A 22,837-nucleotide genomic window follows, 5' to 3' on the forward strand; every position below is an offset into this window, starting at 1 on the left:
CATCATCTCGTGCAGCACTGCTGCTTCTAACTCAGCTGTTCATCACCTGCTGTGCCAGAGTGCCACAGGTGTGCTTAAAGACACTGTGATTGCCCTGAAAAGGCACTGGACCCAGAAAGGAACCCAAAACAAGCATGAATTTGGGAATACCTGGAAAATGGGGTTAGCTCTGCCATAGCAGGGACAGAGAAGCATGGGAGAGGCACTGCTAACTTGGTTTGCTGGGTGCTGGTGAGGGTTGGGGCAGGTCAGGGCTCTCTGAATTGCTGCTGAATTTCTAATTCCTTGGAGAAGCTCCTATTTTAAAATCCAAGGAGGAAAAATGCCACTCAGCATCCCCAGGGAGCTTTAGAGCAAGTTAATGTAGGGCCAATGTCTCCTTTCTTTCTTCCTTTCTTCTTTTTTTTTTTTTTTCTCTTTTGACTTAAGCTTCCCTGAGAGAGTAATTAAAAAGTGCAAGTTCCAGGTGCTAACTGAGAGGATTTAGTTTGAGAGTGAAACGCTTGGATACCCCTGTGCTTGAATATCCCCACACTTGCCCCCTTTCTGCAGAGGCTGTGATGGTGGCTTGCCTCGGGCAGGAGCAGGGATGGATGAGCTGAGAGATCCTACTTATCTCTGGCTCTTTCTAGGACTCCTGGCACCTGGAATACAATGATGCAGGAGACTGTTAAGCAGTAGAAAGCCCTCACAGTGCTACGAGGGCTTTCAGAATCCATCTTGCTGCTGGGCACTGCCCAGGCTCCCCAGGGAATGGGCATGGCCCCAAGGCTGCCAGAGCTCCAGGAGTCTTTGGACAATGCTCTCAGGGATGCACAGGGTGGGACTGTTGGGCTGTCTGTGCAGGGCCAGGAGCTGGATTGATGATCCTTGGGGATCCCTCCTAGCTCAGTATATTTTGTGGTTCTGTGATTATGGCATTCCCAGATTCTGTGGTTCTGTGATTCCCAGATTTTTGTGATTCTGGCAGCTGCAGAGGGAGGTTTTGTGGTGCCTTCGTTGGGTGTTTGCTTTGTGTGACACATGTGACACATCCCTCCTCTGAGCCTTTGAGGGGGCTAGGAGAGGTTCAGCACTGGCTGGGAGTCCCATTTGTATCCAGCCCTGTGGCCACATCCTTACAATCACCCCTTGGATGTGACGACAACTTGCAGCTATTTTCCCCCCAAACTTCCACTGATGACATCTCTCTGCAAGAAGCCTGAGTTTCACTAGCTCCTCAATGATGTTCTCTACCACCCCCAGACATGTCAGCCCTGGAAAAGGGGTCCTGCTGGCAAACTGACACCTGGAATGTGCAGCATTCCTGGTGTGCAGGCAGGATGATGGATCCGTGGGCAGCTTTGGATTGTGGAGTGGGGGGCAAGTGCTGAGCATCCTCCCTGCCGAGCAGCATGGAGGAGTTCTGTGCCTCAGCATTTACAAACACACCCCTGGTGCCTAAATGTGAGGAAATGGATAGTTAAGCACATCATTAATCTTATCCGGCCCCCATAATCAACAATCAATTAATTCTCCTCCGGGCTGAAAAGATGCGGGCTGTGCTGTAGCCTGGGCACTGGCAAAAAGAGGCCCTTCCCACAGGGAAAGCTGAGGCAGAGCCTCATCCTGCACTTGTCTGACACACTATAATGGATGCAGGCCTTGCCAGCTCTGGGAAGCTCTTGGAGCAGCCCTGAAATTAGGGCAAATATTGCACTGGCCATTAGTGGGGTGATTTATTGCTCCCTGCTGGGCTGGAGTCCTCCATCTGAGCCTTGCACTTGGACTGTAGATTTGCCATGTGAAGGATTATGGATCCCACCATGGCATTGCAGGGCCCTGGGGGTTTGTGCTGTGTTTTCAGTATGAGGTTCATGGTTCAGCTCCCCTTAGAAAGAGGGGACACACGAGCATGAGCCAGAAGGGAGTGCTGCACCGACGGCATATTTGGGAGGGAGGAGAAGGCATCCACCTCCCCAAAACTGCGAGAGGCTTTAGGCAAGCACAGTGTAATTACAGGAGAGAAAAGCTAATTGGTAATAATAGCAATTAAGAGGCATGTGCCTGCAGATTACAGGAATTTGTGGATAAGCAAAGTGATAACAGAAACCTGTGGACACTGGGGTGCAGGGTGCCATGTTCAGGTGTTTTGACAAAGTATCACTTGGATTAATTGTAATTAAACATTAACAAACCTCTTCAACCAACCCACCAATGTGCCCTCAAGCTTCAAACTGAGGCTTGTTCACAGCACTGCAATCCTCTCATCATCCTCCTTCCCTCCTCCATCCTCTTCCATTAAAACACAGGTGGCTGTTCCCTGGTACCACTGCCCTCCCCTTCCTGCTCCTCCAAAGAATCTGGCATGTTTCAGGTGTGTTCTGACACATCCTCCAGCTCCAGAGCCCACAGAGCCCCTTTGCATGTCTCATGAATGCTCACCCTTCCTGTGGGAGCACAAGGGGACAAGGGGAGGTGAAGTGAGGAGTTGGAGATACACTTGAAGCCTTGGTGCCCATTTGTGGTTTTGTCTCCAGCTTTGTGTGTCTGTGTAACTCTGTGTCTCCTTGTGCTGTTATGGGAATAGGGCCGTGTGTGTATGAGGGAAGGGTCTGCATCCCCCTGCCTTCTGCTGTGGAGCATCCTGAAGGTCCCCCTCAAACCCTCTGCAGTGCATGGTGACCCTGTGTGTCTCACTGCCCGCCACATGAGGTGGTGGGTTATGGTCCTGAGTGCTTCCTTAAAATGCCACATGCGTGGGATGACTGTGGTGGGATGTGGAGGACTTGGCAGTTCTCCCATAATGGGAAAGAAGAAGGGCAGTGGGAAATGGCTGGTTCCTCTGGAAGGTAACTCCTCACCCAGCTGTCAGGGCCACTGGAAAGAGACAGTTCATTGCAGCCAGCTGTGTGCCTCAGGCTGGGAGGGGTGGGAAATCTAATGAATAATAAAATTGTAAAATATTGTTTTGATTTATTCTTTTCTATCATCTATTAATATCTGGAAAGGCTGTGTGAGCAGGAGGCCTTCATGAGTTTTGAATGACAGGTTAAAGGGCTCCAATAAAGATTAGATGGTCCACTATCTCCCAAGGAAATTGCATCAAAGTGGTTACTCCTGCTTGCTCCTATTAATTTCCTCTTCATGGCTGCTAGGAGATGCCTCATATCCTGATGCAGCAGACAGGGGCTAAGAGGCACTTTCCATTATCTCAATCATCGCCGTGTTTATGAGACACGTCGGGTGTTTCTCTGCAGAGCTGTGCCTTGGGGGGGACGGCAAGGGCAGAGCCAGGGGCCCACTGGGGCTGGGGCCACCCTGGTGTAAGGCCAGGAACGGTCTCTCCTGGGCTGGATGGATGTCTGATCTCTTGGGTACATGTGCCAAAATACAGATATTCCCTTCCACAGCCTTTGGTGCCATCAGATTTTGTTAGATGTCAGGGATGGATGAGCATCCATTCGTCAGTGCCCATTGCTGAGGACGGGTAGGGTGGGGCGGAGATGGGAGAGACCCCATCCCTGTCACTCCATCCTCGCCCTCTCTCCGCAGAGCAGTGAGATGGTTGATTAATGAAACCTCCCCTGTGGCTGATTAAACCCTCGCTGTAACTGGAACATCTTCTCAGTTATGAATTAGTTGCCATTTCCTGCTTGAATGAACTCAGAGGCTGGGAAGCTCCAGCCCCAGGCTGTGGGGGATTAACAGGATGGACCCATAACACACTGTCATGGGTGTCACACCGACTTTTTAATTAAATATTTAAATTTTGCATGGAAAAAGAGCTCTGGGACCTTAGCTGGGCTATTTGGGTTGGTGGAAAGGGACCAATCAGTGGAAGAGGAGCAGCATTGTCCTGCCCCTGCTTGTCCACATCCCCATGGGTGGTGCTGGGGATAGGGATCCCACAGCCCCCTGCCAGCCCCTTGCCATCCCCCTGCCTGGGTACGAGCAGTAGAGCCCCTGCTGCAGTCCCCTTGCTCTGCCTGGCTAAAGATTGTTGCCATGTGGTTGCAGTGTTTGTCTAATGGCATCTGGAATAACCCATAGCCAACATGGAAAATTCTGGCCATCCTACATTCCTGGGAAGGTGCCACTCCATTTAGCACTGATACAAGTGTGAAGCTTTTCTGTGTCTCCTCTTCCTCTCTTCTCCCTCTCCGTTTTTCTTTCACTCTCCTCTCCCTCTTCCTTATCCTCTTCCCTTTTTTCTTTTTTATCTCCTCTCCTCTCCTCTCCTCTGCTCTCCTCTCCTCTCCATTCCAAGGACAGGATGTGCTTTCCCCTGCATCCTGGAACATCTCAGGACCCACCTGCTCTGCTCTCTCTTGCAGCCTGCCCTGCAGGGACGTTCAAGGCCAGCCAGGGCTCAGGGCTGTGCGTGCCGTGCCCCCCGAACAGCCGCTCCAGCGCCGAGGCGTCTCCGGTCTGCCCGTGCCGCAATGGATACTACCGGGCTGACTTCGACCCGCCCGCCGCCGCCTGCACCAGTGAGTATGGGATTGGGCTGCAGGGTCTCGCTCCCCTCCCTCCTGGGGCAGCAGCAGGGATAAAGTCTCCATCCATGTGGAGTTTGTTTTATTTTCTCCCCCTATCCCACTGTGGATGTGAGCAAGAGCGCGGCTGGGCGGGCAAGGCAGAGGGATGGGATGGCCCCACGTCCCGCCTTTCTGGCAGCCTCTGGAATTTATACATCACCTGGGCAGCGGCGGTGATGGCAGGGAGATAGTCTCCAGGATGAATTAGCATTTAAAGTTATCTGCTCTGGCTGTCTTGTTCATAGTTTTGCAGATGGAATATTTTTTAATAGGGGGAAGGCTGCATTAAGCATTAGTAGTCAGCGATGCGTCGCTGCTCGGCTGCCTGCCCGAGCTGCCTGGCATGGCAGCAGTGTCCTCAAGCCTGTCTTTTGGTGGGGAAAGAGCCCAGGAGAGAGGAAAGAGCTGCTGTGCTCTTCAGCCTGCTGGAAACTCAGGCCTCACCTTGTCCCCCAGATACAGTCCAGGCCCTTGAACCAGCCTACCATGGAACTTTAGTACATGGATGTTCCCAGCCCTACATGCTGGGAAGTGCCCAAAACACACATCAAGGAAACAAGGAAAGGATTTGTGTGTTTTGCTGGATCACCTGTGCTCTCATACAGGTATTCAGCAGGTTGCACAACTACAGATAATTTACAGATCTTTATTATGCCTCATTACATAACTGATTTACAGCAGTGCTGCGCTATAGGAATACAGGAAAAAAAGTCTCTTTGATGATTTTTATTTCTTCTCGTCAGTGCTTGATTTTGCAGTGCTCCAATCTGAGGTGCCAGCTGTTCACCCACAAAGTTTGTCTGTGTCAGAGAAGTACATAATGTTGTGCAGCTGCAGGCAGTGCCCTGGACTGGAACTCTTCCAAGGGCAATCCCTGCAGTTCCTGGGCTCCTGCAGAGGAGGGAAGGGACTGCAATTAAAGTGGGAGGAATTTGGGGAGGGAGCAGTTTGCTACTGGGAAAGGGAAGAAATAAGGTTTTTTTTCTTCTTTTTCTTGAAAAGATATTTGCTGCTTAAGGTATGGAGAGAAGGTTTGGATTAAGGCTCCTGAGACAGGTTGCAGATTTTGATCCCGTTGAGCCGTTGCGAGTCCTGCAGTCTTGTTCCCCTGGGGAATCAAGGTACAGGAAAGCCCTTTCCAGCAAGGATGCTGCACTGGTGGCAGCTCCACGACAGACTCTTTTACTCCTAAAGAGGAAAAAACTGAAAGGGAATGGAATTCTATTATCTTATTTTTTTTAAGGCTGTCATTTCTCTGGGCATTTGAACAAAATCTTGCATCTGCATTATCCACAGCAGCAGCTTAGAGAGGCTCCCAGAGTGCCTCCATGCAGAATGACCTCTCCATCCCACCAGCCATGTCACTGTGGTGCTGATGAATCTGTCCCTGTCTGGCCCATCCCTGGCCACTAACGGGGCTGATTTATCCACAGCCCTAATGATGTTCCCTGGCACAGACACACATGCACAAGGAGGGCTCCCATGGGATGGGTTTCCCCAAGACAGAGTGTGCTTCTCTCTCTTAACCCTTCTTTGCAGGTCAACTCCTCCATCATTTTTATTGCTCCCTGTATCATGACAAAGTCCTTTTTCTTTCTTGGAAGTGCAGCCCCCCAGCCCAGCCAGCATGAGGAATTCCTTGCTTCCCTTATTTAATGTAACCAAGCAGCTGAATTTTGTGGTTTTGGCTGTGGAGCCATCCTGGCTGACCCCAGATCCTTCCCTGGATCTGTGCAGACATTTGTTTATACCTCAGTGATGCTCTCCTGTATTCCTCCTGAACAGACTGCAGCCCCGATCCAGCAGCACTTGCAATTGGAGCCACATTCAATTCCCATCCTCTGAAGCATTTGCAATGGCTCCTGATGGCTTTGATCAATGCCATTTTCATCTCTTGTCCAACATGGGACCTGCTTGCAAACCATGGAGTGGTGCTGGCTTTCCTCCATGCTGGGAAATTCCCGGGTTTCCAACTCGAGATGTTGAACCCTTAATTAACCACTTTCCATTTTTGACTCTCTCTTCTTCTGCTGCTTCACTGGTTCTCCATGATGCTGCCTAAGTGATTTTTCTCTTGCTGGGATAATCTGCTCAAGGTGCTTCTCCATGTGAGCACTGCAGTTATCTCAGCATCTCCTGATGGGATTAAAATGGGTCCATCTTCACGGATGGATCTGTGTGCGTTCCACATGGAGGTTTCTTGGTGACTTAAGTGGGTTTGTGGCGTGGGAGTTGTCATCTTCATCTGGGAAACCTGTTTGCAGTGCAGGTGGTTGGTGTTGCCAGTGTGGAAAGCTCTGACCCTGAGCTAAGCAAAGCTGTGGACACCAAATCCCTCCTGAGGGAGGAGGTGATGGATAGCGCAGAGCCCTGGGGTGTCCTTCTCTGCTGGAGCCTCCACGGGAAGGCAAGGACCTCTCTCAAAGCCTCCCCTTTCCCATAGGTGTCCCATCAGGCCCCCGCAACGTCATCTCCATTGTCAACGAGACATCCATCATCCTGGAGTGGCACCCGCCGCGGGAGACGGGCGGCCGGGACGACGTCACCTACAACATCATCTGCAAGAAGTGCCGCTCGGACCGGCGCGCCTGCTCCCGCTGCGACGACAACGTGGACTTTGTGCCCCGCCAGCTGGGGCTCACCGACACCCGCGTCTTCATCAGCAACCTCTGGGCTCACACCCCCTACACCTTTGAGATCCAGGCGGTCAATGGAGTGTCCAACAAGAGCCCCTTCCCGCAGCAGCACGTTTCTGTCAACATCACCACCAACCAGGCCGGTGAGTCCCGCCTGATCCCGGGGAGGTTGGCTCCCTGGCGTCCCATTGCTGCCAGCTCCGTGTGGAGTCAAGCTCTGTGTCCAAAAGGAGAAAGATCCTGGGGTGTCAGGGTATGTGATGGCTGTGGTGCCTCCAGCCCTGAGTGGGGACAAAGGCCAGGAGAAGAGGGGGGAAGAGGAATGGGTGTAGGGAAGGGTTGCCTGTGCCCTGGGCAAGGTGAGAGATTGCTTGGGAATGAAATGGCATCACCACTTTCCCCCTTTTTCCAGCTGGGAGAAGGGAGATGGGGTGAATCCAACCTTGAAACACAGCCTGACTGTGTTACAGCACAGAGCAGCATCCCAGGGCTAAATCCAGGATCTGTCTCCTCTGGTACATCCCTCTACCATCATTTTCCTGTCATCTCCTTTTCCAGGCTTCCCTGCTCCTTTTCCTGTCCCCAGTCAGGCATCAGGAGCTGAATGGGCAGCTCTGGGTCAAAGGGGGGTGCCAGTGGGGTGGGTGTGCAGATGGCAAGGAGGCAAGTGGTCCTGGGCTGCACTGAGGATCAGAGGGGATGGGAACCTGTGTGCTCTGGGTTTGACAAGGGAATGGGAATTCCTGCTTTGTGCCAGAGCATGCAGCCTTCACCATCCTGCTCCCTCTGGGTAGCACAATGGAGAAACCTGGTGTAAATATTTCAGTGTAAATATTTCAGTGTAAACCAGTGTAAATATTTCAGTCTCCTGGCTCCAGGGAATACAAATCTACATTTGTGCCTGGCTGGCATCGCTGTCTGCTGAACCACGTGCAGCCAAACCTGCTTCTTGCTTCCAGGCCTTCTTTTCCCCTGCAATGGATTTTTGGGGTGTTTCTTAGCTCTTCTCCCACCATGGGGAGCTGGAAACAACCAGGTTACCCTCATCTCTCTCTGTACCCCAGTGGTCCCTGTTTGTCTTGCAAAGGCTGATTACAAACATGGAAATGCTGGGCTGTGGGGTAACCTGATGGAAATTCACTAGGGATATCCAGAGCATTGGTTCTCTCCCTCTAAAGTCTCTTTGGCTTTGCAGTGGGATTTTCCAACCATGTTTCCAGCCCTGTCCAAGCTAATAGGAGTTAACAAAACAGCAATCAATCTGAGTGCTTAATTTCAGCCCACGAGCATCTTCCTGGAGCAGATGTGGAGAGATTATATAGGATTATAAATATATAGGATTATATATGTATATACATCTATAAAATAGGATTAAGTATTCTGGGTAAACAAAGGCAGTGCTGAACTATCCACATCTTCCATTGGAACCATGAGAAACAGGGCTCCTGCCACCCCCAGATTGCCTCCATGGCATGATCCTGTCCCCCAGACTGGTTGTGCTGGATTCAGGTATTCCCTGGATTCACACAGGGGAGGCATTTTCCCTGCTCAGCAGTGCCTGTACTTTAGGTCTGGTGAGGAGGAGGAGGAGGGCAGAGATGGCTGGATTGGGAGCTGACTATGAGGACAGGACATGCCAGTGCCTCTTTGGGTGTAGACCTCTTTCTTTTGATAAGATCAAGTGCAATATCAGGGCTGTATTGGCTGACCCTGCCCCTTTTAAGTATAGATTGGAGGGCACAAAGCCTTTGGAAGGGGATCTCCTGACTGATTTAGTGGCTCAGTGTCCCTAATGGTGGAAGGACAGTGTTGCTGTTTTCCTGGGAGAAGCACATTTGGATGCTGGGGAGGAGCATTCCCTGAGAGCCCCTAAGAGCAGCCCCAGCAGCTTCTCTGGAGCCAAAGCTAGGCTGGGGTGTCCCTGCCCTGGTCCCCTGTCACTGTCCTCGGCGGGGAGGAAGGTGGGGGGGCAGATTTTTGCTCCCACACCCCATTTCTGAGAGCACGTGGGGTGGCAGTTGTGGCACAGCTCCCTGGGTGCTGAGTGCTGGCTCCCCAGAGAGGCTGATACAGCAAAAGATGTCACAGCTGGACCCTGTCACAAAACCTCAATTTGCCCCCCTGGGGAGAGCTTTGCTGTGTCTCTCCCACCGTAGGAGACATCCTTGGAGCAAGCAGTCCCAGGGAGAAGGAACACCAAGGATTTCCAAGCCCCTAATTAAACAGAGTAGCTGGTTTAAATAGCAGAATTCCCTCAGTGGCTTGCTGCTCTGCTTCCATGTAAAGCTGTGAGATGTCGGTCTTCCCACTGCTAATGAGTGAGCTGGTCCCACGGGAAAGCCAACCGCAGGCATGGGAGGTTTGGGATGCCGTGGGGATTTTCCCCCTCCTCAGGACCATTTTTCCTACCCCTCTCCATTAATTTTCCCTCTCTCCCTCGGCAGCCCCATCCACCGTGCCCATCATGCACCAGGTGAGTGCCACGATGAGGAGCATCACGCTGTCCTGGCCCCAGCCGGAGCAGCCCAACGGGATCATCCTGGACTATGAGATCCGCTACTACGAGAAGCTGAGCCGCATCTGCACGCCCGACGTTGGCAGCACTGTGGGCTCCAGGCCAGCCCCGGTGAGCCTGGGGAGCCCTGCCCTGGGGGCTGGGGGCATGGGGGCAGAGCCAACATCCACAGGATCTCAGACAGGCTTTGCTGGGAATGGTCAGGTGGGACAGGCACCAGATCACCCGAGCTGCCTCCAGAAGGTGGGGGTGAGTTGTGACTGCAGATGCTAAATCACAGAATTGGAATCATAGAGCAGCTTGAATTGGAAAGGACCTTAAAGCTCATCTAGTTCCAACCCCCTGCCATGGGACACCTCTCACTAGATCGGGTTGCTCAGAGCCCTGTCCAGCCTGATCCATTCCTTCCCCATGGCAGCATTTGTCTGGCACATCAGTGTCTGTGGCCACCTTGGTATTTGCTAGGATGAGCAGGGACCTGAATCGTGGGGATGGCATCAGGAGGAGGGGAGGGGATTGGAGAGGACCAGGGAAGGTTATGGAGGTTGTCCCTGCCTTGGGTCCCTGCCTACCATTGGTCTTGTCCCTGTCAGCTGTCCTGTCCTGCAGGGGACACGCTCCCAGCCCCTGCGATGAACCATGCCTGGCCCAAGCGTTCCATCCCTCCTGTGTCTTGCCAGCTCTAATGAATTCCTCTAAGTATGAATAATTAAATGATCTCACCAGTGGCCTCTTACCAGCAAAGCACTGGGGAATGTGGTAAAAAATGAGAGTGGAGACACATGAGGTTTCCACCAAGTCTAGGCCAAGGACCTGTGCCAGCAGAGCAGGACTGCAGGGGCTGGGGATCTCAGCAGAGAGTTGCCCTTGAACCTGCTTGAGCAGGGTCTCATAGGGCACATTATGGAGTTTAGTGGAATCACAGAATGGTATGGGTTGGAAGAGACCTTAAAGATCATCCAGTTCCAACCCCTGGTGCTGTGGGCAGGGACACCAGGTTCCCATAACTGTGGGATGTTTCTGAAGTGCACAAAGACATCAGTCATTTGAAGAGGAGGAATCTGTTGTTCATGAATTATTTTTGCTCTGGATGATCTAATTATTTCCCTCTGCTACTCCATACTCCCCGCTCTGGTGGGACCAGGGGGCTGCCTGGGAGCCATGTGCTGCAGGGGCCTCCCCAGTTCCTTGTGGGTCCTGTTTCATAAAATCATAGAATATCCTGGGTTGAAGGGACCTTGGAACTCATTTTGTTCCACCCCATGCCATGTGCAGGGACACCTTCCACTAGACCAGATTGCTCCAAGCCCTTTCCAACCTGACTTTGAACACTTCCAGGGATGGGGCGGGCACAGCTTCTCTGGTCAACCTGTGCCAGGCCCTCCCCACCCTCACAGGGGAGAATCTCTTCTGAATATCCAACCTAAATGTACTCTCTGACAGTGTGAAGCCATTCCCCCTTGTCCTGTGACTCCAGGCCCTTATAAATAGTCCATCCCTATCTTTCCTGTAGCTCTCTTCAGGTACTGGAAAGCCACAATTAGGTCACCCCAAAGCCTTCTCCCGGCTTCTCCCAATCGCAGTTCTCCCATCCTTTCCTGTGGGATCCTCTGTGTCAGGGACACTCCTGAAGCAGAACCAGGGCCCCTCCTTTAATTCCCCCTGCAGCCAAACCTCAGCCCTGCCCTCAACAGGGATGGGTGTGCTGCAGTCCCTCTGTCCCTGTCCCACTGACGGTGTCTCTCTCGGGGTGCCCGCAGGACCACAACGAGTACAACTCGTCCATGGCGCGCAGCCAGACGAACACGGCGCGGCTGGAGGGGCTGCGGCCCGGCATGGTCTACGTGGTGCAGGTGCGCGCCCGCACTGTGGCCGGCTACGGCAAGTACAGTGGCAAGATGTGCTTCCAGACCCTCACCGATGGTGAGTCCGGCGTGGGAGTGTCTCCAGCTTCGTGCCCTAATTGGATTAAAGGAGCTTGTCTGCACAGAGCTCTGTCCCAGCGGGCAGCGTGGCGGGAGACGGGTGATTTACGGCGGTGTCTCATTAACCGCCAGCGGGAGGAGTGAGCCGCTCTCAATCTTCCAGCTCCAGGTTTCTCCCCACTATTTATTTCTGTCTCTGCTGCCTTGAGCTGTGGGGACAGAAGCCCCTGGCACCTGCTGTGAGTCTGGCACAGTGTGGTGGGGTGGGAGGGTTGTAGACCCTTGGAGGAAGGATTCAGAGATGCTTTCCTGGGATCCTTGGAGTCCATCTGAGCCATCAGGGCAAAGCTGGGATGGTCAGACCCACCTGAAAGCTGATTTCCCATGCCAAAGGGGTGTGTTGGGCCAGCTCATGACCTTCATGGCTTTTTCTGGCCCCAGCCTTTTCCTGCACACACAAACACTGTCTTCCTTTAGAAACTTCTAAGTCATGGGAGTGTTTTCCATTAATCCCAGCTTCAGGACTTACCCAGGAGTTGGTGGGTGAATCAAGTCCTCCTACACTGGGGCAGCTGAGAGCCTGTTCCCTGTTGCTGCTGTTCTCTGCTTAGGTGACATCCATGGCTCCCAGCCTCACTGCCTGTTTTTCCTAAAGCTTTTCTTCTTTCCTAAAGCTTTTTTTTCTTCCCTAAAACGGGTCACCTCATGCTTGCATTCATGTCGAGTGCCAGCTGGGGTGGGAAGAGGAAAACCATGCTGGGTGACCAAAGGGAAGGAAATGGTAATAAACCCCCCTCTAATGCCTCAAATATTCAGGATTAGAGAAGCGAGAAGAAAAATCCTGCCTCAAATAAGCAATTAATTGAAATTTAATAAGAATGGATTGTGTAGCTTATTAAATAATAATTGATTGTTAGATGAGAATTTCTCAGGATTTAAGCAGCATGCAAGAGATAAATCTAGTTGCCAGTAATTAACTGCAGAGTAGAAAATACAGATAAAATGGTGCTAAATGCTTTCTTTTGGATGAGTTTTATTTTAACCCTTGTGTGTGCCTGCTGGCACAGCCTGGCGGACCTCAATGGGACGATTGGAGAGAGGGAATTTCTGGAATGCTGCAGAAGCCCCATTTCCCAAAGGCTGCTCTCACTCTGTGAGGGTGCCAGGGAGGATTGACCCCATCTCTCTTCTCTCACAGACGATTACAAGTCAGAGCTGAGAGAGCAGCTGCCATTGATCGCGGGGTCTGCAGCGGCCGGAGTGGTCTTCATCGTCTCCCTGGTGGCCATCTCCATCGTCTGCAGCAGGTGGGTGCCTGTGGGATATGTGTCCCTGGAAGGTGGAGGTGGTAAGGTGCAGATCAGGGGTAGGAGGGGTGGGATGGGAGACCCAATATGGCCAGAGGGAATAGCACGATGCTACCCCTCATGGAGTGTTGCTGTCAGGGGGGCGGTTTGGGGCCAGCAGCAGCTGCTGGTCCCTGAAGCCTGGCTGTTGTGTCCCCTGTTCTCCCAGGAAACGTGCCTACAGCAAGGAGGCTGTGTACAGTGACAAGCTCCAGCACTACAGCACCGGCAGAGGTGAGCAGCAAAAGTGGGAAAAGCAGGGCAGGGGAGATGCTCCCAAACCTGCACCCAGCATGTCCCCCACTCCTCCACTTCCAAGAGGGCCTGTGGGGTGGTGCGAACCCCCGTGGCAGATGGACAGGACCGTAGGGTGGGGAGTGGAGATGTCCCCATGTGTCTGTCGGGTGTGGGGGAGGGCAGGTTGCAATGGTGCAGCACTGTGGATGGTAAAAGAAGAGTATCAGGAGGCATTTGGGGAATGATGATGGATTTGGGGTGTGTCAGGGGCAGCGGGGATGAAGGGGACAAAAGATGCGGAGAGGATGCTGTGAAGACTCCCAAAGGAGGGAAGAAGGGGGAGAGGTGGTGTTCAGAGGGAGGGAGAGCCCTTGATCTCCTGCCACAGGCTCTGCCTGGGTCTGGACCAATGCTGAGCTGTTAGAGGGATTCTGGATTTTGGGAGTGTGGCAGGAGTATGGGTGCTGGTGGCTGGCATTGCTGCTGTCCTGGCTGTGTGGCTGATGCTTGCCCTGTACCTTGCTCTGGGAAGGATGTGCAGCCAGTGACTGGGAATGTTTAACTGGCTTTGGGCTGCTGATCCCCTTGGCAAACAATTAGGAGAGCCTGAGCTTTTCCTAGGAGATGTCTGTGGCTGGTGGAGCTGTGCAGCAGAATTAATGCCAGGTGTATTTGTGTGCAATGTCTGCTCTGGTGCCCTTCCAGCAGCCAGCACTGCAAATGGAAATAAAGAAGCAGCTTTATGGGGCAGGATTTTCCTGGTGTCCGCTGGTTACATGCCCCATCCCTGTGGGATGTAAATCCTGTTTACACTCTCCTAGAGATGTTTCCCAGGTGCAGTTTGCTTGTGGGAAGAGCCATCTTGGTCCTGGATGCCTCCTTGGGGGAAAGAGGTGTAGGATGCAGGGAGGAGGGATGGGTGGGGAAGGCAGGGAGCAGTATGAGTGAGCACAGGGGAGGAAGGAGGATGGAGAAATCGGTCTGGCAGAGAAGAACAGGAGGGCTGGAGTGGGCTAAAGAGGGATTGAAGATAAGGAGGAGAGCCCAGCCAAGAGAGCAAAGCACACTGGATCTCTTTAGACCCTCTTGGCATCACATGGAACCCTCCCAACGTGGTGGCTGCACTGTGGGGGACCCTGAACCTCCTGGCAAACAATAAACTGTTTTCCAAAAATCACTGGGTGATGACAAACCTGTACTTATCCTCCCTCTTTTCTCCATGTTTCTGCACTGTGGGGGGCAGGGCAAGATTAATTTAATGCCTGAGGGATAAACTCACATCAGGCTGCAGGCAGACTGATTTTTCACATTTTCCCCCTGTTTTGAAGCATTCCCTACTACACATGCATCCCTAGCTGGCCCCAAGCTTCCCTAAATCCAGGATGCTGAACCTAGGCAGGGAAGCAATGAAGCATGTGCCTGTCCTGGGTTTCTAAACCTGGGGGCTGTGATGACTGGTGTCAGAAATCTGGGTGCCAGCAATACCCTGTCAAGGTTAGTGAGCCTCCGGGTGCTCTGTCAGTGCAGAGGCTGGAGCAAAACAGGTGGGAAATTTGTGGTGAGCAACTAATGGAGTAATGAGAGCATCCTCTGGAACAAATCACCATGTGTTCAGTGGCACAGCAATTGCAGCCTCTCAGCACAGCTCTGCCATCCTTCCAGCAGCCCCCTGGGATCACCTGCTGCTGGCAGAGTGCTCCAAGCGGATTTTGGGGTGAGATGGGGTCTCTAGGGGTGTAATTTTTTATGGTTTATCCCTTTCATTGCTTCCCGGGGAGCTTTGAGATTGGGGAGATAGGAGAGATGTCCTGTTGAAGCACCAGAATTCAGCAGGAAGGGTTTTTCTCTGTCCCCATGATACTAATTGCCAAGGAAACATGATGCCAGAAGGAATTGGCCTCTGGAGTCAAGGTTGTGGTGCAGAGTGCTTCAACTTTTGAAGAGTGATAAAAAAATTTCCCTTCTCTGCAGAAGTGAAAAATGACCTAATCCAGTTTTCAGGATTCTTGGGATGATTTTAAGAGCACAAAGCTCTTTGCAGGCGGGCTCACCATGGGTGCCTTTGGTGGTGCATTCCAGTACCTGGAACTTCACCCAGCTTTTGCTGATGTGGGAATGATGAGCTGGGGGCTGATGTTGGAAGAGAGGAGGAGTGGGTTTAGGTGCCCATCCTCATTTGGATGGGATGAGGATGAGGGGGGAACTCATCATGGTGGTTACTGAGTCTACAGACAGACCCCAGGGCACATCAGCCTGTGTTGACAGGGGACAGGAAACTTGGGCATTGTTTTCTCCTCTATTTTTTCAATATTTTGATCAGTGAGCTAGTCTCTGTTATGATCCTGTAAATCCCTTTGTAATCCTGGCTGGAGCATCAGCTGCTCTTGTAAAAGAATTTATGGGGCAGTTAAAGTGTATGAGACAGAGCCATAAAGGGATTTATGAACTGGGAGATGCACAGATGGCTTCATTGCAGCCTCCCCTGCCTCTGAGGTGCAGAACTTCTGCCCCAAAGGCCCCTTTTGGGGGGGTGAGGATGCTCCTCCCTGGTCCTTTCTGAGTCCTTGATGCCCCACAAGCAGCTCTCTCCTGGTGGCTGTTTGGCACCAGCAGTGCCCACGGGGAGGTTTTTATGACTCCTCCTGAATTATTTTGCAGTTGGGAGCTGATATAGATTCCTGGTGCAGAGGTGATGCTGTGGTCCATGCATCTGTGTGCCGGCTCTGGAGGGACTCTGGGAAGCACCAGTGTGATGGGATCATGGCCTTGGAAAGGTCCTGAACAGTGTAACTGAGGGCTGTTAATCCCTATAAGGGTGAGGTACCTTGAGAAGGAGACCAGGCAGTGATGTCCCTCCTGGTCTCCTCCAGAGATGACCTTGAGGGGCTGCTATGCCATCCACAGTCCCCTTTTTGGGTCAGAAATGGCACAGGAAGCTGACCTCCCTGCCTAGGGGAGCACCACAGCCCATTGTAGGTCCCTTTTGGGTGGCAGTACAACACCAGTGTCCTGCTGAGCCCTGTGACCTCATTGTGACTTGCCACCATTCCCCTTGACAGCTCCATAAGCCCCTGACATCCAGACGTGACATCTGCATACCCATTTGGGAAATCTGGGGACCTGGTTTTGTTTTTTCCCCCTTGGAAAAGGGCAAGAGGCCCCTTTCTGCATGTCCCTGCAGCATGGCCAGACCCTGCTACCACCACATGTTGCCCCGGACGAGGGACCACACACGTGTCCCGGTGTCCGGCCAAGCTGTATTTCATGGATCCATACAGGTTGTTGGTTATAATTGCTGCACTCTGTCAATTTAGTAGCTGCTACAAAGCCATCAGAGGCCTTTTTGGGTAAATAAATATTTCTTCACTAACGCGTGGAGCCTCATAAAGCCTTCACTGTAAAGCCAGCAGTTCAGGTCTGTAACTGCTCTCATTGCTGTGGAGGAGGAAGAGGAAGGATAATGGTAGAGGAGTGGAGGGCAGAGAGGGAGAGGAGGAGGTGCAGGGGAGAGTTGGGTGAATTGGTGGCCCAAAGGGTCTGTGGAGGTGGTGTAGGTGAGTACAGTGATAGCAGCCACTTAGTGGACAGTGTGAGGACAGAAGGGTCTCCAGTTCTTGGCCATGGTACAACTGCTCTTGGTTTTCCAGGCTGCCCAGGGACTGTGGGGATCCACTGCGCCTGGCATTGTTCAAGGCCAGGTTGGATGGGGCTTGGAGCAAACTGGTTTAGTGGAAGGTGTCCCTGCTCATGGGGGATGGTATGGAATTAAATTTGAGCTCCTTCCAACCCAAACAATTCTACTAACTCTGTTTCTGTAATTCTCTCCCTTTTGCTGCTGTTCCTGTCTTCCCTGTAACAAGGGTCTCCAGGGATGAAGATCTACATTGACCCCTTCACCTACGAGGACCCCAACGAAGCCGTCCGAGAGTTCGCCAAGGAGATCGATGTGTCCTTTGTGAAGATTGAAGAAGTCATTGGGGCAGGTGAGTCTGTGTCCTGCTGCCCATCCTTCCCTGCCCTCTCTGTTGCTCCTGCGTGCCTGCCCACCCACCTGGAGCAGCTTGGTGGGGGAGCACACACGGTCCTTCACCTGGAAGCCCTCAGTGAAGCCTTGAAACATCAGGCTTTCCTGGGTTTGTGATGGGTTAGGGTGGACTTGAGGGGTTTTTGTGCGCTCAAACTTCCTCTGAGGTGGGAAAGGCTTCAGGAATCTATTCACTGGGTGACCATGGGGTCTCTTGGGATTTTCCATGTGACTTTTTAATGAGGCAACAAGAAAAGCCCAATCTCACTGTAGTCTGTGCCATATTTCCCTACATATGTATATATACACACATACGCATGTGTGTGTGTGATCTGTGCTGTTTTATTGCCATTTTTAAATAACTGTGTCATACTCTCAGAGGAGAAAGTGAGAAGCCAGGGAGGGGAAGCTGTGAGGAAGCAATGAGTCAGTTTGTTTGGGATCAAGTTCAGCAATGTATCACCTGCCCTTTGCTGCTCATCAAGGCAAAGTGGCTGCAAACATGCCTTAAATGTAATCCCTCCACAGGCAGATTTTGCTTTGGTGAAGTGAAAGCTCTCCTGCTTTCTCTGTATTTTAAATCAGAGAGCAGCAGTGTAAGCAGTCCAATTATTTTCCACCTCAAGATAAGTGATGTGCAGAAAGGCAGACAAGAATAACAATGCCGACACTTGATATTTGAGGTAGTCCTGAAATGTGGATTCACTTTCCCTGCAAATCCTCATTGTGGGGGTTTGCCCAGGCAGTTGCAGCCTCTGCCTGTGTCCATGTTGGGCTCTGTCACCTTGGAGAAGGTTGCAAACTTAAACACATCTCCAGTAGCAGACATTGGTCCTTTAAAGAGGACAAGTGGGCAGATTTGTAGAGGAGAGTGTTGTTGAAGTGTGAATTGGCTGCCATTTCTCAGCTGGGCAAGGATCCCTTGCTCTCTGCAATGTTTAGTGTGGAGGAGGAGGAGGTGGCAACTCTGGTGTTGATTGATCAAAGGTTGAACTCAGTGATCTTGGAGGTCTTTTCCAACTGAAATGACTCCATCTTGCGCTCGCAGGGGAGTTTGGAGAGGTGTACAAGGGGCGCCTGAAGTTGCCAGGCAAGCGGGAGATCTACGTGGCCATCAAGACACTCAAGGCCGGGTACTCAGAGAAGCAGCGCCGGGATTTCCTGAGCGAGGCCAGCATCATGGGGCAGTTCGACCACCCCAACATCATCCGCCTCGAAGGGGTGGTCACCAAGAGCCGGCCCGTCATGATCATCACAGAGTTCATGGAGAACGGGGCCCTGGACTCCTTCCTGCGGGTAAGGCGAGGTGGGGCCACCTGGGGTTTGGGAATGAGATGTTGGTGTCCCCTTTGTAAATCCCAGCCTGTTTGCTTAGTTTGGGAGCTGGCTGGAGTGTGCCATACATCTCCAAAATGTGTGTTTTGGGGTGCATGCCTCTGCTGTAATCAGGCAGGGCAGCTGGAGTCCTCTGGGGGGTGCAGCATCCTCCTGAGGCCAGAGTGAGTGGCCCTGGTCCCACTGTGGGGTCTGCATGCTCACCCCAGTGCCTGCTCTTTCTGCTCGCAGCAAAATGATGGGCAGTTCACAGTGATCCAGCTGGTGGGAATGCTCAGAGGCATTGCTGCTGGGATGAAGTACCTGGCAGAGATGAATTATGTGCATCGAGATCTGGCTGCCAGGAACATCCTGGTCAACAGCAACCTGGTGTGCAAAGTGTCCGACTTTGGCCTCTCGCGCTACCTGCAGGACGATACATCTGACCCCACCTACACCAGCTCCTTGGTAGGTACCTCCCACAGGATGTTCTCCTGCCCAGCATTCCCTGGGCCCTGCACCTGCTGAACCTGGGAGAAAGGTGCTGGATGTACAGTCTGGCATGGGTGGGAGTACCTCATGATTGTTCCCACCATATAGGTTCATGGTCCAGAGGTCCTGGCTGTGGTTTCCACAAATTATCCTCTTTTCCCGCCTTTCTCTTCTTCCTTTGTAGAAGTTTTCCACCTCCCTCCTCCCTAAGCACCTTTCTGCCTTCTGCAGTTTCCAGATAAGCCTCTTCCCTCTCCTCTGTGGAGGAGAGATGCACAGAGGAGTCTCCCTGGAGAGAGACAGGAAGGGGAGGCAGGGAGATCACAGCAACTCCTGGCAGCACAGTGATGGCGTTTTAACTTCCCTTCCCCCAGCACTCTAGGTCTGGTCTGCTTTTCCCTGCTGGAAACTTGTTCCAAGCATAAATTAAAGAGACAAGCCTAACGGGAGCCATCCTTCTCCTCCTTAATTAACTCATTTGTAGGTAACAGCAGCTCTCTTCTCCCCCTGCTCCTGGATACCCCAGGGGACCCCCAGCTCCCCACTATGGCCACTGTCCTGGTTGTGAGCCCCTAAGAGGTGTTAAGGATGATCAGAGGGGAAAGGGATGAACAACTTGCTGGCCTCATCTAATGGATTAATCAGAAGAGTGTGTGATGGGTGCCGGCATGAGGCTGCACCAGCTCCTGCCAAAGCAGTTCCTTGGGCTGCTGAGCTGTGCCTAGGTGCCAGGGCTGGCTCCAGCTGCCAAAACGAGAAAGCCTTTAAGGCTGACTCTGTTTTGGCTCAGTTGCAGCCCCTCACTGTCCCTCCCCTGCTCAATGGGATGTTCCCGTTGCCCCCAGACCTGCCCCTCTCCCTGCCCAGTCCCTTCCTGCAGGCAGCAGCCTTTGAGCAGACACCCAGCTTTTATTTTTCCTTCAAAGACCCCAGCAGTAGCTGCTGAGATGAGGCATGAATTAGTCTTTTCCCCACCTTCAGAGATAAAAAGAGATTATCTCATCTGTGTTTTTATTTAATTTAGGCCATAATAGATCTCCCTGGCAGCTGGGAAGTGATGCTGTGCCTGCGATTGCATCACTCTGCCTCCCACAGCAAGCTTTTCGCTCTGGGGAAAAGGCAGGAAAAACAACCTAGCAGTTAATTTCTCCACTTGTAGTTATTCAAATCAAATTTTTTGCCATTCATCCTTCAAGAGCGGCTGACGCGTCCTTGGAAAGGCTACGGAAAATGATTGTGCTAAATGAGTTACAATGCAGTCCTGCCCCCAGAAAATTCCCATGCATGTCTGTGGTTGTCCTTATCCCGTGGCTTTTTTTGTGCTTATTTTATGGAGCTGTCCCAGGGGGCAATCCCTCTGTGTGTTCCGCCCCTCCTCACATCCCTGTGCCCTTGGCATGGCCTTTGGCCCTGGGACCTGCCCTGGCTTGGTGGGGTGACTTGGGATGCTGAGCCTGATTTTGAACCTTTGGGAGAAATGAGGAGCTCTCTGCCAAAGGCATTTTCCTACACCAGTGCTTTCCATTGGGTGTTAAAGGTGTTTTGCTTTTTGCCTTCCACTCCAAAAGTAGGGTTGGAAGGGCCTTCTGGCAGCTGTGGGAGCTCAGATGAATCTCTAGAGGATGCTTTTAATTCAGCCTTGTTTCCATTGAAGGTCAAGGGATGGTGATCCTGTGGCTTCTCACCTGTGGCAAGTGCTAGCCCAGTCGTGCTTAGCCTTGTCACTTGGTGACTCCCTGGGAAGGGACCTGGGGACATGCCACTGATGTGCTGGGTCCTGGAGGGCAGCTGGAGTGGGGTGATGTCAGGCAGTGGGCTAAATCCTTGGATACACCCATTTGTTTTGTTCAGCTAAGCCATTTTAGGCAGGTACAAGATACATTCATGCAGTTGTTTTTGGCTCCTGCCTTCTCTTCCAATCAGGTGCCACCTGCCCACTCCTTGGTGGGGTCCCCATGGTTTGGGGATGTATGGGATCGCCCCAGCCCTGGCTTGTGGGCATCCAGCCTCCTCTGCCTAGGCAGACGTTTCTCAGCTGAAGTCCCTTTTTCTGCAGGGGGGGAAGATCCCTGTCAGGTGGACGGCGCCGGAGGCCATCGCCTACCGCAAGTTCACCTCGGCCAGCGACGTCTGGAGCTACGGCATCGTCATGTGGGAGGTGATGTCGTTCGGGGAGAGGCCCTACTGGGACATGTCCAACCAAGATGTAAGCACTGGGGGTCATCCACACTACTCTGGGGGCCAGGGAGTGCTCATTTCCAAAAGAAATCCCTGCCCAGAGGGCTCTCTGCTCCTTCCTGGAGCCTCAGGAGCGCTCAGTTTGGAGATGAAACAGGCTGGTGAGCGAGAGAATGCAAGGAGGGAAATTGGGAAGAAAAGCCAGTGGGCTGGTAATTGGACTTCAGCAAGCTGCAGGGCCTTTGAAAATGTTCAGAGGGTTTACGAGCGGGGAAGGAGCTTTGGAAGTGTGACTGCTGTACTCCGGCGAGATCCGCCGAGATAATGAGTGGCAGCTCTCTGCTGGGAGGAACTGCAGCCGTGGAGCATCAGAGCGGAGATTAACCTCGGAGAGCACCCGGCTCCTCCCGCTCCCTTGGCTGCTGATCAGCCGGGCTGGCCGTGCCTTCCTGGCTGCCTGCAGCCCCTCTGCCTGCACAAGCAGCTCAGGGAGCCCCTCCACTCCCTCATCCACTTTCCCCTCACTCACCCGTCCTCATCCATCCTCAGGTCATCAATGCCATTGAGCAGGACTACCGGCTGCCCCCGCCCATGGACTGCCCGGCTGCCCTGCACCAGCTGATGCTGGACTGCTGGCAGAAGGACCGCAACACCCGCCCGCGCTTCTCTGAGATTGTCAACACCCTGGACAAAATGATCCGCAACCCGGCAAGCCTCAAAACTGTGGCGACCATCACCGCTGTGTGAGTGCCGGGTGTGGGGATGCTCCCAGGCACCATCCCACCCCGTGGGGAAAGGCTCCCCCCAGGGAGCAGCTCCAGAGTTCATAAATCCTTAGGTGGGGGCAGGGGGGTTCTGTCTTGGCTCTGCCTGACAGGCAGACAAAGGGCATGCAGTTTTCAGCTAAGCAACAGCAATAATTCTTTGCTATTGATTCTTTATGGAGTGTGACCATTTGGGTGCGGTGGCTGCTCTGCCAGTGCCTCGTCCCTGTGGCTCCTGCAGCTGGAATACAACGTGTGAGCTGCAAAGCACTGCTTGGCAGAGCAGTATTCCCATGGGACAGGCCTTCCTCGTGGCCTTCCATGGGTATTGGGTATGTGCTGGGGAGAGCACAGGGGCACCGGGGGTGGATTGGGGAATGTGTCACTGTGCTGGCTGGTCTCAGGCAGGGCAGCCCCTCGGTGCCAGCCAGGCTTGTCCCCAACGGTGTGTCCTGTTTCAGGCCTTCTCAGCCCCTCCTCGACCGCTCCATCCCCGACTTCACTGCCTTTACCTCAGTAGATGACTGGCTGAGTGCTGTGAAGATGAGCCAGTACCGGGACAGCTTCCTGACTGCTGGATTCACCTCCCTGCAGCTGGTGGCCCAGATGACGTCCGAGTGAGTTGGCCATGTCAGGGCTGCCTGAAAGTGGGGTGCTGCCCAGCTGGGGAGGTGGGGAGGTCAGTTCAGGACAAAGGACAGGTGTGAGCATCCCTCGTATTGGTCACCCAGAGTCTGGAGGTGGCTACATTCACTATTTGGGGGTCAATGTGCAGGTGTATCCCTGCTCTCAGACCCAGTGATGCTCATGGGGCCATGCTTGGGCTCTGTGGATATTCCAGCTGAGCTTACTTCCCTCACCTCCTTTAGCAACAGCAAAGCAGGTT

General features: G+C 52.8%; 1 protein-coding gene across 2 annotated transcripts in view; it reads left to right on the top strand.

Annotated features, from left to right (window-relative positions):
* The window catches only part of EPHB1 (EPH receptor B1), a 76,825-nt gene that overhangs the window by 43,822 nt on the left and 10,166 nt on the right, over positions 1–22,837 (top strand). For both annotated transcript variants that reach the window (XR_014590787.1, XM_083868512.1), the window contains exons 4-15: positions 4,317–4,472; positions 6,964–7,299; positions 9,601–9,782; positions 11,432–11,594; positions 12,795–12,903; positions 13,112–13,176; positions 17,040–17,162; positions 18,252–18,499; positions 18,770–18,985; positions 21,066–21,215; positions 21,737–21,930; positions 22,413–22,568. Coding sequence is in view for 1 of the 2 variants with exons in the window: in XM_083868512.1 (XP_083724638.1) it covers positions 4,317–4,472; positions 6,964–7,299; positions 9,601–9,782; positions 11,432–11,594; positions 12,795–12,903; positions 13,112–13,176; positions 17,040–17,162; positions 18,252–18,499; positions 18,770–18,985; positions 21,066–21,215; positions 21,737–21,930; positions 22,413–22,568 (2,098 nt within the window). In the remaining variant the exon portion in view is untranslated. The remainder of the gene's footprint in view (positions 1–4,316; positions 4,473–6,963; positions 7,300–9,600; positions 9,783–11,431; positions 11,595–12,794; positions 12,904–13,111; positions 13,177–17,039; positions 17,163–18,251; positions 18,500–18,769; positions 18,986–21,065; positions 21,216–21,736; positions 21,931–22,412; positions 22,569–22,837) is intronic.

The sequence above is a fragment of the Zosterops lateralis genome, assembly GCF_965231275.1.
Source record: "Zosterops lateralis genome assembly, chromosome: 10".
In the NCBI taxonomy this organism is placed as follows: Eukaryota; Metazoa; Chordata; class Aves; order Passeriformes; family Zosteropidae; genus Zosterops; species Zosterops lateralis.